General features: G+C 45.2%; 4 protein-coding genes across 4 annotated transcripts in view; 2 read left to right on the top strand and 2 right to left on the bottom strand.

Annotated features, from left to right (window-relative positions):
- The window catches only part of Pmar_PMAR019589 (Phosphoglycerate kinase, putative), a gene marked incomplete at both ends in the record, with an annotated part of 1,205 nt that extends 139 nt beyond the window's left edge, over nucleotides 1-1,066 (top strand). The window contains one exon of the mRNA XM_002772310.1: nucleotides 10-1,066. Coding sequence (XP_002772356.1) covers nucleotides 10-1,066 — 1,057 coding nt within the window. The remainder of the gene's footprint in view (nucleotides 1-9) is intronic.
- A 1,302-nt stretch (nucleotides 1,067-2,368) lies between these two features.
- Pmar_PMAR019588 (hypothetical protein) lies at nucleotides 2,369-2,682 on the bottom strand (the record flags this gene model as incomplete). Its single annotated transcript, XM_002772309.1, has 1 exon — nucleotides 2,369-2,682. A coding segment is annotated over one exon (314 nt), but the record flags the coding sequence as incomplete, so codon positions are not given.
- Nucleotides 2,683-3,739: 1,057 nt separating this feature from the next.
- Pmar_PMAR019587 (hypothetical protein) lies at nucleotides 3,740-7,003 on the bottom strand (the record flags this gene model as incomplete). The annotated part of the gene is made up of 11 exons (XM_002772308.1): nucleotides 3,740-4,040; nucleotides 4,089-4,203; nucleotides 4,243-4,301; nucleotides 4,747-4,867; nucleotides 4,911-5,170; nucleotides 5,216-5,298; nucleotides 6,007-6,028; nucleotides 6,493-6,585; nucleotides 6,699-6,779; nucleotides 6,831-6,881; nucleotides 6,926-7,003. The coding sequence occupies 11 exons, from the start codon at nucleotides 7,001-7,003 to the stop codon at nucleotides 3,963-3,965; spliced, it is 1,041 nt and encodes a 346-aa protein (XP_002772354.1). The 3' UTR covers nucleotides 3,740-3,962.
- A 1,299-nt stretch (nucleotides 7,004-8,302) lies between these two features.
- Nucleotides 8,303-9,969, top strand: part of Pmar_PMAR019586 (hypothetical protein) — a gene marked incomplete at both ends in the record, with an annotated part of 4,574 nt that continues 2,907 nt past the window's right edge. Inside the window, 7 exons of the mRNA XM_002772307.1 lie at nucleotides 8,303-8,404; nucleotides 8,795-8,938; nucleotides 8,987-9,059; nucleotides 9,112-9,228; nucleotides 9,509-9,585; nucleotides 9,640-9,791; nucleotides 9,836-9,916. Coding sequence (XP_002772353.1) covers nucleotides 8,303-8,404; nucleotides 8,795-8,938; nucleotides 8,987-9,059; nucleotides 9,112-9,228; nucleotides 9,509-9,585; nucleotides 9,640-9,791; nucleotides 9,836-9,916 — 746 coding nt within the window. The remainder of the gene's footprint in view (nucleotides 8,405-8,794; nucleotides 8,939-8,986; nucleotides 9,060-9,111; nucleotides 9,229-9,508; nucleotides 9,586-9,639; nucleotides 9,792-9,835; nucleotides 9,917-9,969) is intronic.

Genomic DNA, 9,969 nt, shown 5'->3' with positions numbered 1-9,969 from the left:
TTTGGGCAGGCCCCAAGGTCAGAGAAAGGAGGAGTTCTCTCTCGCCCCTGTTGTCCCTGTTCTCGCCGGTCTGTTGGAGCACGAGGTTACCTTCGTCCCCGACTGTGTTGGTGATGTCGCTATCAAGGCCTGTGCCGCCCCTGCTCAGGGAAGTATCATCCTTCTCGAGAACCTCCGATTCCACATTGAGGAGGAGGGCAAGGGTGTCAATGCTAACGGCGAGAAGGTCAAGGCTGCTGCTGAGGACGTTGCCGCCTTCAGAGCTGATCTTACTAAGCTCGGTGATGTGTTCGTGAACGACGCCTTCGGAACTGCCCATCGGGCTCATTCCTCCATGGTCGGCGTTCAGTTGCCCGTCCGTGTTGCCGGTCTGTTGATGGCCAAGGAGCTCGAGTACTTCGGCAAGGCTCTTGAGAACCCCGCTCGTCCCGTTCTCAGCATTCTCGGTGGTGCCAAGGTCGCTGATAAGATCCAGCTCATCAACAACATGCTCGACAAGGTCGATCTTATGATTATTGGTGGTGGTATGGCCTTCACTTTCGCCAAGACCCTCTACGGTACCAGAATCGGTGGCTCCTTGTACGACGCTGAAGGTGCCAAGATCGTCCCTGAGTTGATGGAGAAGGCCAAGGCTAAGGGTGTTGAGATCCTTCTCCCCACTGATTGGCTCTGTGCTGATGCCTTCTCTAATGATGCTAACACTAAGGTGTGCACTCAAGAGGAGGGAATCGATGATAAGTGGATGGGTCTTGATGTCGGTCCGGAGTCCACCAAGCGCAGCATTGAAATGGTCAAGAAGGCCAAGACCATCGTTTGGAACGGTCCTCAGGGCGTGTTCGAGTTCCCCAAATTCGCCACTGGTTCTCTCGCCGTTTTGGATGCTGTTTGCGAGGCCACCAAGGAGGGTGCAATCTCTATCGTTGGAGGTGGTGATACTGCCGCTATGGTTGAGCAGGCCGGCAGGGCTTGTGAGATCTCTCATGTCAGCACTGGCGGCGGAGCCTCTCTTGAGTTGCTCGAGGGTAAGGAGCTTCCTGGTGTTGTTGCTCTTAGCGGTAAGAACTAAGTCTCTATTGTTTACGATATAGCAGTAGCACAGAAGTTGTCGCGGATTGCGACTCTGTTACTTCCACATACAGTTTTTTGGTGAAATGCCGTTCAAAGTATAATGCGTATTGAGTTGTTGTAGTGATTTGGATAATGTACTCACCAAATAGTGGGGCAGCTATGCCACTTGAATGTGTGCCTCAATAAACTCGCTTTTACAATAATATGAGGGTTACCTCCGTTAGCCATCCGAAGTAATTCCGATTTCCACGAAATGCAGGATTTATTTGTGGTCTAAATGGCGTAATTAGACCATCTCTGAGTGGCATAGCTGCCCCGCTCTGATAAAGTGGTTGTACTGAGGTATGTCGTTGGATTGAATAGCTGCTCCGCCGGGTATATTGATTATCCTGAGGTAAATCGTCGAGTGGCATAGCTGCCCCACCCACAAAAATCGATCATACTGAGGCGTATCCAGTGGTAAATAGCCTTTTACCCGGACTCGTAAAGAGAGATAAATTGGGGTACTTTCGGTAACGCAAAATCATCGGGCTGAATAAAAACACTGTCGCATTAGGACTCTATCGACCCGAAGCCAATAGGAGCCCGTACGAACGGGCAGTAAACTCGATGTGTCTGATGAGTACACGAGTTAAAGCAAAGTTGTCACTATATATGCACTGAGTGCGGGGAAAGCAACATCCCGCTTGATCTTTCCGGTAGGCATGCCGCTGAGAGGTACCCATCTCCACCCTAGGAGACATACTCCGTACTAACGGAGACGACTGAGCAGTACATGCCTCAATGATGCTGCGGTCAACTGTAAAAAATGCGGGGAAATATCAACCTACTACTTCGACTTCTCGTGGAAACCGACAAGAGTAGGGGATAGAAAAGTAATATTGTGTCAGTGAGAAAGCAACCATTCCGTTGTTAATCAAACCACAGAGTGATGATGAAGTCAAACGCATAAGAGTAACCAGTCTAGTGTTCACGAACCGCTATACGCTCGTTAGAAACACTGTGATAACGGCAGCGGGGCGAGACTCGCTGGGAGATATCTATGATAATTCGCGGTCCTACAGGAGAAGAGTTATAATGACGACGGCCGGTCCGTCTAGAATGACAAAATATACAGGGAAAAGAGACTAAGTCAACGATAGTAGTATATGCTTGGTGTCGAGGAGATAGTAATAGGCATTGTCAAATGGCGGAGCTCCGGTGATGCTTGGGGCTTCTCAGAAAACTCGGGCAAATTGGGCACTTCGAACTTGTTCCGACACAGCGGGCAAGAGGTGCCTCGTAACCGTTGAGACCTTACAGTGAGCCACTCCTCGAGGCACTCGCGGTGGAAGGAGTGACCACAACACAGGACGAAATCGGGACCTTGTTCTAGACAGATACAACAGGGTTCGAGAGACACGGCTTCTAGTGAGGACTCGCGGCAAGGCCTGCCGTTCTGTCCGAGCAACATATCGATCTTACGGCCGACGCTCATTTCGCTCTTAGTCTCACGACGAACCTTCTCGGAGGGACGAGCTGTTGTCCTGGTGTGGAAGAAAAGCATGACAAGTTGAGTAGTAGTGAGTAAAGTGAATGCTAAAACAACGGGAATCGATATTGGTCGGGGCGTAGCTAGTGAAAAACACACATGTTCAATAGAAACGTGAGAGAGAACGAATATTGTTGGCATCACTGTTCGGATAGATGTGCCTTGTAAGGACCTTGTGTGGGACGTCCGAGTCCATTCCGGTCGAGGCAATTTCACCCCAAAAATGATATGAGGATGATCAGACCGGGGATCCCTACGAGTGAAATAATTTGTGGAACTCGCGGGGACGAATCGCACAAGATAAAGCTCGCGAATTCACTAGCTCAGATTCGATACATTTTTCTATCTTCATACAATATCAGTTGGCTTAGTGAACGGTTAATCGCCGAGACATTTGCCGTTTCATCAACAACAATAACACATGAGCATGATATCGTATGCTTCCTCCCAGCCACTTATCCCATGAAGTATATCGCTACGCTAACCTTACGAGCTCTCATGCTCTCCTGACAAGAAGGACGATAGATGGTGCTCACTGCGAGTGGATCAATCATACGAGTTCGCCCATTTTGTGTTCCCTCACGCGTCGTCGGGCTGCGTGAATTAAATAGGTGCGTGCGTGCAAGGTAAGCCACGTCACCGTTGAGCTCATCGCAAGGAGTTGGTGTCCATTACTGTTGTGCTGAGTGGTTGGAACATGTGTATGACCCACCCATCAACCTCTCAGAATATGAAACGGGAATAACTCGACCAATCAGTCATAATCAAGTTATACTGTTTCAGTATTGTTGTGATTTACCAGATGGTTGGTATCATCATTACAACCCTGCACTCGTGTTGAGCCCCCCACCTGCGTCGAAGGCCCCTCCACTGGCACATACGGCCAACTGTTCTTCTCTCCCCTGATTCTGATTAGTGGTGGACATCATCAATTCGGCGTTCTCGTAGCGTTTCTTTCTACCTTCTGCTTGTGCGCTGACAGTCTCAGTCGTGTTGGTCCTCTCTTTTACAGTGAAGGTACAAAGAGTAATCTACGATTGCTATAATTTTTGCATCAATGGCTGCTACGTCCAGCCTTAACTCTTTTCGGTATGGGAACACCCTGATGACATCTACTCCAACTCGACAACACTCCTACGCAACAGTAGAAGGCTTAAAAAATGCTATTATCCTTAAAATTATGCTCATCGAAGTTTTGTAGATTAAAGTCAATCATTTACCGTACACGTACAAGGTATCGGTAAATTGTATTAGTGGCAACCGCGGCCGGAGGTCGTTCTAGTATACATAGTAGCGTCTCGATCGCTCAATAACGTAACGATCCGACTTACAACGACGAAAAAAAAATAGAGAAGAATAGGAATCATTGTGAATGCTGTTGGTCTTGACTGGACTCCGCTTGTGAATCTTTCTCAGGGTGTCTATTCTCAAAATGATGGACCTGTTCGAAAAGGAGTGGTATGACAACTTTCCAACCACACAAACCTACCGTAATTTCAACATCAGCTATCTTATGCGTAGGACCGTCAGCCAGAATGCGCTGTACCGATTCAGAGGCGCCCATGAGAACGAAACCAAGAGAGGCTGGCCGCGATCGGGTTCTCCTAAAAACAACTATTAAAACGAATCTTTCAAAGGCTTACGTCGTATCATGCGGTCCGGGTTGCAATTGCCTTGAATGCGCCACCAGCACCTTACAAACCTAAATGGATAACAATTTCATATCATGCGTAGATCCAACTGAAATGATACTATAACAACCGAACTCAGCAGTGTTGGAGTAAGAATATATGTTCGCATTCCTCAGCTGAGCTCGAGCGTTTCCTCACTAACTATAGAAGTTTACAAGTAAATTACGGTGAAAGTGTATAAATTCGAAGAATTAACTAACACTTGTGGTTGAATATGTGCGAATTTCATACGATGGAATTCAGTTTCGGTTGATCTGAATATTACTACCCCACAACCTCGAAGTTTCAACAGCATAAAAAGAGTTTAATTCCTAAATATACTAAAACCGATACCACACCGAGCTCATGTAGTTTCACGTGAAGTGGCGCCGCAATACTCTGTGAAAGACCCGATATTTCCACTACTGTTTCTTCTCATATCACAGATGAAACTCCGATGATAAAACCAACCCTTACTTGTCCATATCCTTCAAAATATTCTCGTAAAAACACCGGCGACTTGAACCCAAACTTGTGTATGCGTCGTACAATAAATATGCAGTTCTCATCCTCCTCATCCAGCTCTTGTAACAGTGTTCTAACCAAACATCTTACGCACTATGAAAGATACCCCAGCTCACCTTAAAGTGTTTCCGCTCTCTTCGTGCCCCTGCTGCTCCTGTTGAATCGTCGTTTGCTGAACATGTTTACGATGGTGGTGATGATGACGTCTCGGTCCTTCTCCATGTTGCTGGTGCTCTGCATTAGCATAGCCAGATTGGAATCGTGTTTCAGGTGGACTCCTATATATTGACGATGCCGATAGAAGGCTGTCCCCAGTGCTAGGCGGCTCCGGTTTGCTCTGACGAATGTCAGCGTAACATAGATTATCAGGATCAACCTGAAATTAATTTTCCCATACCATAACTTCCACCATTCTTATCACGTTTTCCGCGTCCCTTACGAAATACCCGACCGGTGGTAATATCATATTCCCAGACGGATCCCTTTGCAGTACCATTGGTGCTCCTGACACACGACGAAGTCCCATCCACCAAAATTCTATGAATTCACATGCCGTGATATGAAAAACGCATTTCACCCTGCAGAAAACAATCGTGTTATCGGGAATGAAAACCTATATACATGGAGTATTACACCACTTCACGTTAAACCCGCTAAACTCCAATACAACTCGATAGAAACAACCTTCTCCCGTGCGCTATCCATCACGCGATAATACTGTACTATTAGATTTTTAGCTTCATACCATGCCATTTTATGATATAAAACTGATGCATGTGTTGCACCAATAGTGAGCATAGCAAACGATCCCACTTTGAAAACTTTCCGGTGAAAACCAGTTTCGGAATTTTAAAAAAAGTTTCCCATATCGAATTTCTAAAATCCAAAATTCTCAAGTGTTTCTCGCGGAAAATTCAGTCCATCTTAGTATTTTCAAGGAGAATTTTCCCGAAAAAAGGTCCTAAACAATATGAAAAAAAGCGCTAGGAATAGCAGGAGAAAGCAAACATGTGTTACAAAATAATGGAGTTCCACCACCACCCAAGTGATATGAAACACACTAGTGAAAAATATATTTCACGACTATTGCATATCACCGCGAATATTGGGTTTTTTCACAGAGTATTACGCCACTTCACGTAAAACGGGTGGAACTCCTGTATATCAAAGCCCCAGTGCTAAAATAACTAAGCCTGTCAATCCCACTATCACCCATTTTCATCGGTGATTGCATCTGCATGGTAACAATATAAAAATTAAGGAAATTTTGAAAAATTCTTTTTGGTGGCTATACATTTCTACCCGAATTGGTATGTTAACTCCTGCAGTAGTGAATCTGCTGAGCTCAGCTGAAAAAAGCGTGGTGAAATAACTAACCCCATTATCACCCATATTCATCGGCGACTGCGGCATTCCCCTTCCATCGGAGGATAATGAGCGTATACTGTTGGTTGGTGATCCTCCTCCACTACGTATCATACCAGGATGATAGGCACCATAGTAGGTTGCCGCTGCTGCTACGGGTGATGGCGATGGGTAACGCTATAATGACAACAACAAGATGATACTACTATATAACGAGTACCACTCCAATATGAATCCATAGACGACAAACATGTCATAGGCCTCCCCCCGTTAGCCTCCAGTTAGACTCGTTTGAAGCCTTGTAAGCCATCATAATACAGCCCCCTGTATTACATATGCCTGCTGTTGTTGCTGGGGTATTGCCCCATATGGTAGCTGGTAAACTGGAGGAGCATACTCCCCCATAGAGCCTTGTTGCTGAGGGACCTGAACACATCCATAATAGCACGTAGAACATAGTATATTTCATAACAGGCTCATAATAAGAAAGCAAGAGTGATGACAATATGTATATAATCGAGTCGCGTTGTATTGCCTACAGATTGTGAAAGGGGTGATGCATAAGGCCCTCCTACTCCAGTGTAGACTGGTGACTGTATCGGCGGCGCATAAGCCTGTGGCTGAGAAGGGACCACAAACAGTATTTACATACCACTCCTTGGCAAACTTACATAGCCTATAGGAGCGAAGCTTCCTACTGAACGCACCGAGCTGGCAGGTGACTGAAATTAAACTTCACTTACTCCCCCCTACTCCCATATACTACCTGTGGAGTCATTTGTGGAGTGCCCGGATGATGATATAAAGTTTGGTAGTATGCTACTGGGGTACCAGGCTGGGACATGGGGGTGCCTGGTTGGGGGGACATGTTGCGGTTCGAGCAAGATCCCATGGGAAGCCTTTCTTGCTGCTGTGGATGAGCATATGCGTTGTTGGTATTGTCGTTACCATACATTGTATTATAATTAAAGAGCCTTTACGACACTAAAGAGAAGCATTTCCCATACCACATATCGACGACCACAGTCACTTCTGTTCAAGTAAATAACTCCATGAAAGTTGATCCCAGAGTAATTTCGATTCAAGTTTAACTCTGAGACATGGAAAGGTTCCCTCCCTAAGGTCATCCAGTTTACAGATTCCGAAATCTCATAATCAATTCTCATACGCATAATACGACGCGATTCAGTGAGCATGGGGCCTGTCACTCCTGTCGGCGGGAGTGACATCAGCACGTAATGAAATAACATAAAAACGTCACGTGCGCGGATCGAACCTGTGCGGTTCAGTAAAATCACAATTGTAGATCGATGCTACACCACTAGGCCATCCATCTTGGCAGTCTAGGTTCCTTCACATCCGAGGTATGCTACTAGTCTGACTCTCACTGATCAGAAATCGTCTGCAAGTTCTCAACGGTATACTACACAAGATTGCAGCTAAGGAATCTCATCTCAAAATAGTATCTCCTCCACTACACCAATAGTGATTATTGAAACCCTGGGTTAATGTCGGACCTATTACATCAGAAAGGCTCCTTAAGGTGGATCTCAAATCACAGGGAGGGCTCTGATGCTACCTTGCCTTTGATCATAAGCCCTTGCGGTCTTACTTCGACAACCCAGCTCCAGACACACACAAGGACCTCGGAGGTTAAGAGTGTCTCCAACGGCGAGTACTATTTCTTGTTAATGGAGTTTCATACCAGCCACCGGGTGGTCCTATATAATATTAAATTTGCTTGAAATCCTCTCTCAGTTGAGTATTGTGTACGGCGCCGCTGTTCGAGACCCGATGGTTTTAGTGTATGTACTGCAGCATTATACGGGAGCTCTGTAATTCTCGGTAACGAGGCATTGTACTCTAGCAGTATATTGGTTACAGTGTTGGAGGAATATATGTTCGCTTTCCCTCAGCTGAGCTCAGGAGTTTTATCACTAATTATAGAAGTTTGCATACGAATTCAGGTAGGAGTGTACAGACACCAATGAAAATTTCCCGAAATTTCTTCAGAATTTTCATAGTGTCACCAACACATGTATTTGATTTCCCAGTGATATGTATACAACCATATGCTTCCTATTCTTTCATAAGTTGAGTCGCGTTGTAGTCTTTATGGTTAAGTAGTTTTCATCTCTTTGAGATGTTTAACAACGTGTTGAATTACCTCACTAGTAACAAGCTAGTAAGTTCCTACCAAGTAGATAAGGACCCGGCCTGCTATGGAAACGAACTGCGTTGGAAGGTACTAGTATAAGAGATATCGTAAATTTATTAAGAATTTTCCGAGTGGTGACAGTGGGAAACTCCAAGCACTATGTATAGGGTTTCACTCCATAGATTTATATATTATTGCTATTTTCATAGATTTATATATTGCAGTTTCACTCGTTTCACGGGAAGTGACTCAATACCCTGCGGAAAAAGCCAACATTCGCGGTATGTAGTAGTCGTGAAATAAATTTTTCACTAGCGTTTTTCATATCACTAGGGTGGTGAAACTCCATTATTTTTCATCATCGTTTATATATATCATTTCTATTGTCAGTTTGCGGTAAATCGATCTTCTTTGGTTGCACCGGTATTCATGTTTTCAATAGGAAGGAAGTGTCCCTAGTAAAGTTTTAATTTTCAGTTGTATAACGCGAAGCGACCAAAGTCTAGTGTAACAGCACCGATGGGGGGAGGCCCGGCTGGAGATGATACTTGCCTAACAGTGTTCCTATTCGAGAAGAAAACTCTTGATACGAAGCAGTACCCCAAGGATTACAGGGATAGGGTGGGTCGGAGAGATCCCGGGTTCGATCCCTGCACATGTCATCATCAGATATTATCATCGTTAAATAAAGAAGCAACAGTCCTACAGCGACTACGACACCCGAATATCCTATCTGTGATTGGTAAGAGCTCCTATGATGTTCGCGAGGTGTGGTATGAGCATCATTTTGTTAGATCCACTCAGTGATGATCGCCAGAGCATGGCGTTTGTGACGAGGCGTGTTAGTCAAACTCTGGGCACCATTTTGGCAACTGATAGGAAACAATTGTCAGTGATAGAGATACAAACAGGTAGTGTCAGCCGGCTAATCACGTGGACGCCAGGACGTACAATGCTGATATCATGTGTTGGAGGAATATATGTTCGCTTTACTCAGCTGAGCTCGAGAGTTTCCTTGTTAATTATACAAGTTTACATATGAATTCGAGTAGAAGTGTATAGAAACCAACAAGGCTCTCCCGAAATTTTTTCAGAATTTTCATATTGTCAACAACACATGTAGTTTAAAATATATGCGCATACATTGTATCGGTCATTCGATCATCAGCAATACCGGGAATATGGTTTCAGGTTTACTGGACGTTGCGTCGGCTCTAGAGTTTCTTCATCATGCTAATACGTGTCACCTTGGTTTGTGCCCTAGTGCGGTAAGTGATATTAATAATATGGTTGGTTTACTTCATGTGAGTGTAATAATTCAGATCTTTATCACTCCAAATGGTCGGTGGGTGTTGGGTGGAATGGCGTATAGTCAATCACCAGTAGAGCCGGGCAAGATGGTGCCGTGCCAAGTGAAGTTTAGAGGAATAGGAGGGATGGCTGGTGGAATGGTATTAAACGAGCCTCCCATAAGGTACACCCGGGTTCGATCCCTGCGGGGTGCATTTTTATCCACAGATATGCGGCTCCTGAGATGACCACCGGCTACAGCAGTTCTTGTGGGCAGTGCAGTGACGTGTTTAGTTTCGGCCTCATAGCGTAAGTGCATACCACGCTGATTCGAATCCAGGTTGTGTGTGAATTTTTTTCTT

The sequence above is a fragment of the Perkinsus marinus genome (genome assembly GCF_000006405.1).
Source record: "Perkinsus marinus ATCC 50983 genomic scaffold scf_1104296961438, whole genome shotgun sequence".
Taxonomy (NCBI): Eukaryota; Perkinsozoa; order Perkinsida; family Perkinsidae; genus Perkinsus; species Perkinsus marinus.
This window is presented reverse-complemented; position numbering and strand designations above follow the sequence as displayed.